The following is a 5415-nucleotide window of genomic DNA, read 5'->3' as shown; positions in this document are numbered from 1 at the left end:
AATTCATAAACACAAGTTTTTCTCTTACATTGACATTTGCAGTACTCCTAAAAAAACATGCCAAATCATTATCCCTAATCAGAATTCTAACTGGCCAAATCTCACCACATTGACGGCTTTGTACGATAATACGGTTTAATTGTTCAGTATGTTATGTTTGTGGTTTAGCATGTACAGCAGCACCTTCAATCATGCCTGAATTCATTTTTTCTTAGGTACGTCTTCTCTGGTCTCACTTGGAACGGAGACAATCGACTGTGCTCTGGCCTTCAAGGCCTTCGGATGCGCCATCTTCCGCATTGGATGGCGCCTGTGACCCAACTTCATGCTTGGTGGCATTTCTTCTCCGGCATTGGGACTTATGTTATCACAATGTCCCTCATGGAATATCGCATGAGGTATGTGGGCAGGTCTCTTAATTCAACTAATTGCAATGTCAGATGGTCATTATTCCAAAATTTCTAAGTGTGTCTCCTTTGGAAACTCAATGGTCGCGAAAAACATTTCACTTGTGAGCCCTAGAGACACAAAGTCATGCGCTATTTAAAGAGCTCTGCAAATGACCACTTTTGAGCTCAAATATGGCCAAAAACGGCCTGGCCACCAAGCAAAGCTGGCCTGACTCCCCTATTCCTAGTGATATTGTACATTTGAAGCAGAACTCATTCTTCTTGAGCAAAAACCTAATAGACATTTTTCTTGCAATTGCCACCTCATTGTTCTGAATTGTAAAATAAGGTATTGAATCTTTCACCTAAAGTAATCTCTTCAAAAGGAATATGAGCGGAGGTATGACTTTTTCAAAATCCGAAGTGCCTTCCATCAGAAAATGTTTATGCTTGTTTGACTCTGATCGATTTTTTTCATTGTAGGATACTTGATCGACCTTGTGATGTAAAATGGAAATGGTTTGGTCCAATCTTGATTTTACAGCCAAAGCCAAAAAGCATGTAAGCTTTGTAGGTGAAAACGATTTTCTCAGACGGTTGCACTCAAATCTCTTGGCTCTAAGCCTTAAATCAATAATGCTATTCTCCTTACAGATATGATCACATTCCTCGAGCAAAAAAGTGAGAGAGCTTCGCTTTCAATTCCAAGCTTTATCTAAAGTGTGATATGTTAAAATTTCTGAATGTCCTGACAAAACAACTCAATGTGTTCAAGAACAGTGCAAAAAAATATATAAAGAACATGATCGTCATTTCCATTAAAAAAAGTCCTTGTCACATCAGATGTCTTCTTTCGGGAGATTTACATCTTAAGTGCAAAAAAATGCTTTTATCTAAGAGAGATTTACATTCCGATTATTCCTGTCTTGCTTGGTATAGCGACAAGACATGAATACTCCAGGAATAGAGCGAAGGAACCAAAGAAGAATTTCTATAAGACTCAACAGGGATGCCCCGGAGAAAAGTCCCACTGTGCCACCTGGAATGAAAACAAAGCGTCTGGATAGGTGTTGACGAGATGATTCAAGCTCACAAGTGCAACTTACCCAAACTGGACAGGTAGTCTGCAAGAGAGACCCGTATATTGCTGTTAATTTGAAGGACGTCCGAAGTGGCTAATTGGACTTGGACAATGGCGGAATGCTTCAAATGGTTCCGGCAGTCTTCGTCGTTGACTGGGAAAAAGGAGATCTCTGGATCAGCAATATCCTGATAAAGTCTGACGAAGTCGTTCAGGGGAAAGTAGTCCATGATGTTATATTGACCATAAAAGTCGGTATTGGTCTTGCAACTCTCAACCACATTGGTGGGCATACCAAATACTGAGTATGAGTACTTCGTTCGATGGCAATCCACAGGACAAGTGCATTGCTTGGAGCGAAGAGTGATGTTTTCCATCACCTCACTGAAGCATTCCGTTCCAGCATGATCGCAAATCGACTCTTCGGCACCGAATCGTGGATAATTCCAAGGTATGCAGCCACATTTCTCCAAGGCTAGGCCAAGCTGACATTCCATAAAGCAACCTGTTTGAGAATAGTTTCGAAGGATCTTCATATTGGCGTTCTCAAAGTGGAACCTGCAATTCCGTCTATGTATCTCAATGGATTTGGCGTCCTCATTGGTGATCAACTGGGACGGGCTGACCAGCACGGTGTAAGTGAAACCTCCTTTGAGCTCAATGTAGTCGTTTCGAAGATCCGGCACATTTTGAGGGTCATGAATTGAGATTCGAAAATTGCCTGGGATAAGATCCTCCTTTCGAGGAAGGACTCGTTTATTCAAGATGATATGGTCCACTTTGTAGGGCTGAATCAAGTATCTCAGACCATACAAAGGACCATTGGTTAAAGGATAAACCACTTGGCTTGCATTCAATTCTGGATGCATGATATTGTGCAATATCGCATTAGCATCTGAGTTGTTGTACATGTCCCAGAACCTTTCATTGTTGAAGGTGTACGCCATCCCTTTATTGGTGAAACCTCTAGCAAAATGTTGACAATCCTCAGCAGTTGGCTTCAACATCTGACCCTGAAGCTTTTGACACCATAACACTCGTGCTCGGTAGTTTTTGAGTTGGTCGTCATTGGCTTTTAGCTTCCGATAGTTTGGAAAGAGGGTTGTATTAAAATCGGCAAAGAACTCGTCCACAGGTTGGAGGAAGGTCGGGGGTTGAATGGCATACTTCATTATCCTCAAGACATTTTCCTTGTTGATTTGAATTTGTTTCCACAAAGCGCAGCACCCAGCAATCCCAATGTTGGTTGATGCGGAATCGTTGAGACAAGGGCGCTGGTTCACAAACGGCTGGAAACCCATTTGACTTTCGTATTCAGGTTCCACGCCCTTTCTGAACCATTCCCATGCAGCCTTGTAGTTGTCTATGTCGCATTGAAAGGGACCTGTAAGCAAGTCCTCCAAGTATAAGGCGGCCGTGTATCCGGGACCAGGCGTCAGAAGGTGAGTTAGCTCTTGTGAGTTCAATTCCAGTTTTCCAAGCTTCATTCGTGTCCTAGCTAGCATAGGTTGATTCAGCTTGAAAGCCGGAGTCCCAGGGTAAAACGAGTACACCTCCTGGATAAAGAAGGAAAGAAAGTGTCCAAATCCGGATTGACCCTTCATCTTCCGAAAGTCGCACCATTTCAGGGAGATCAGAACGGGAAGGAAAGTGCGCAGGTATCCATACTTGAGATGTTCTTCGCAATTGAGGTTGTCATAGGTGCAAGTGAGAGTAAGGTTATGTTCAGCCAAGGCCTCGTCCAGGAACTGCAATCGTTCGACAACCACATCGGTATAAAACCATTTCCCGTCGCAAGAGGATGCAATTTCACCAGTTGCGACCTCTGAAATCCTCTCGTCTAGCTTAGCGAATGTAGTGCTGTTCAGATTCTGTTTCAACGTGGCCAACTTCATCGGGTAATCCTTCAAAAGTGACGGGTAGAGGAGCCAAGTGACGAGTTCCTCTCGGATTTGACTGATATTCCCCCGGAAGAACTCGTCCATGAGATACTTGTTCATGACATCCGCAATTTTCTTGAAGAAAAAGTGGAAGTCCTCCCTGAATTTGGAAACATCGCCCTCAAATCCACGGTAGTCCACCAGTTCCAAGGCTTTTTCGGTGTATCCCCAAGGGTTGAGCTCTTCATCTACCTCGATTGTTACGGCGGGAAACGGGATATCCGTAATTGGGATGGATTGGACCGACGTGGTCAAAGGGTTTTCATAGGCCTCATTCATGGTTTGAACAATCATAAAGGAGGCTGTGGTGATAGCTGTGACCATGATGACCGACCACACCAATCGCTCCACGCCATTTTGGTCATCAGCAATGTGGCTGAAACCATGAATCGAAGTTTCTTTCAAGAAACTCTTGGCGGTTGTCCACATTTCAAGTGAGTACAATGCCCCACCTCAAAAAGACCTATTTATGGGCCTATCGTTATGGAACACTCGAATGGTGGAATTGGAACATTCTTTGTATCTAGCTAGAATTTAACATATTTTTGAAAAACGTTCTAGATTTAGGAAAAAATGAGGTGGCAAAAATTGTCTCTTGTTTAAATAAGTTGAGCAAGGACAACAATATATTCCAGACTGCGTATAGTACGCAAGTACAAAATTAGAGTTCAGCAAAGCAATTACAATTATAGTTACGCCCAAGCACAGACTAATGTGCAGACAGACAGACAGACAGACAGATGTCATGGATTTAAGGCGAAACGTATCTTTTAGCAAATTGAGCTGTCTCTCTTTTGAACGTCCTTGAATATTCTGCATTGTGTTCTATCTCGTAATATTTAGTCAGTCAGCTGACGACTCGACTGGCCGACGTGACTTTTTTACTCCTCCGACAAAAATATTATTTTAATGGTTTTAAGGAGATAAAATAGTTCTAAATGTAATACCAGTGAGTGGGACCATGCTCACCAACAGTGGCCCTCCATGAATCTGTGCTATACCCCCTTCAGTGCACCTCCCCTTTCAATCCTTCCTCTTCCCAGATTTCCCGGGCCCACATCTTTTTCTAGACGGGAGCTTTTAGCCCTCGAACCATCTTCCTCTTCCCAACATCCCTTCCATTTCCGCCCTCAATGGCCATAGTGATCGCTCTTTTCTAGGTCGGATTGAACAACTCGGTATAGCAAGGAATCAGCATCGGCGGCGGATCACGTGGAGAGGAGGGAATCAACCTGTGTCAGCCTGCTTTCTTAACTATCATGGACGGGCGAACATGCTGCAAGTGACTGGAGCTGAACGCTGTCTCGACAAGATCCGAGGACACGCCTTCGCCTTCTTATCTGAGACATGGGTCACCAAGGAGAAACATGAGAGTTGCTTTCCTGGCAAACAGGGCTTCATGATCAATGCCAGGAAGCCCGCTGGGCGTGGTCGGCCTAGCGATGGTTTGGAGCTCTATATTAACAAACTGTGAGCTCACCCTTCTCCCGTCTCTCCTCATCATGTAGTCGTGACGCCTAGGGCTTCACCATCATTGGCGTTTATTATCAGCCCACCACGGACTATGATGATCTTGTTTTGCACTGAACATCCATCCTTCAGAAGGTGAAGAATCCGGAGAAAGTCATCATGGGTGATGACTTCAACATTTGTCTTGACTCAAGTGAATTCTTTGACCTCGCTCAGATCCTGAGCTAATGGAGATTCACTCTGCGCTCAAACCCAGAAGTCCCAACACACAACTACTCCCGGGGCGCCTCTGCACTTTCTTTGCGCCCTATTTTCCCATCAAAAAATATTCCAACTCTGGCTCATTCCAGCTCAATCCAGCAACACTGGCCTAAGGCAATTTGCAAGCATTTAACGAGTCCTCTTTGGTGCAGAGAAAGAATAGGGGACTCAAGACCCCGTGGTTCAGGCCCTACCATCGAGAGCTGAGGGGTCATATGCCCCAAAAATTGCGAAGTGCCAAATCAAGCTAAAAAAACAGAGACTTATCACAAGT

The 5415-nt window shown here is 44.1% G+C and overlaps 2 protein-coding genes across 5 annotated transcripts in view; one reads left to right on the top strand and one right to left on the bottom strand.

Moving 5' to 3' along the window:
• The window catches only part of LOC131892114 (alkaline ceramidase 3-like), a 7316-nt gene extending 6094 nt beyond the window's left edge, over positions 1 to 1222 (top strand). For 2 of the 4 annotated variants that reach the window (XM_059241873.1, XM_059241870.1), the window contains 3 exons: positions 216 to 398; positions 873 to 950; positions 1044 to 1222. In XM_059241873.1, coding sequence (XP_059097856.1) covers positions 216 to 398; positions 873 to 950; positions 1044 to 1074 — 292 coding nt within the window. In that variant the 3' untranslated portion in view covers positions 1075 to 1222. Of the gene's footprint in view, positions 1 to 215; positions 399 to 872; positions 964 to 1043 lie in introns of all 4 variants that reach the window. The other 2 variants (XM_059241875.1, XM_059241874.1) reach the window with 2 other exon arrangements.
• On the bottom strand, positions 1083 to 3962 carry LOC131892113 (uncharacterized). The gene is made up of 2 exons (XM_059241869.1): positions 1496 to 3962; positions 1083 to 1428 (listed from the first exon to the last, which is right to left on the bottom strand). Exons 1-2 carry the CDS (start codon positions 3837 to 3839, stop codon positions 1283 to 1285), a joined length of 2490 nt encoding a protein of 829 aa, XP_059097852.1. The 5' UTR covers positions 3840 to 3962; the 3' UTR covers positions 1083 to 1282.
• Positions 3963 to 5415: the final 1453 nt, after the last annotated feature.

Source organism: Tigriopus californicus, chromosome 12 (assembly GCF_007210705.1).
Source record: "Tigriopus californicus strain San Diego chromosome 12, Tcal_SD_v2.1, whole genome shotgun sequence".
Lineage (NCBI taxonomy): Eukaryota > Metazoa > Arthropoda > Copepoda > Harpacticoida > Harpacticidae > Tigriopus > Tigriopus californicus.
Note: the sequence above shows the minus strand (reverse complement) of the source record. Positions and strands in the feature narration are given on the sequence as shown.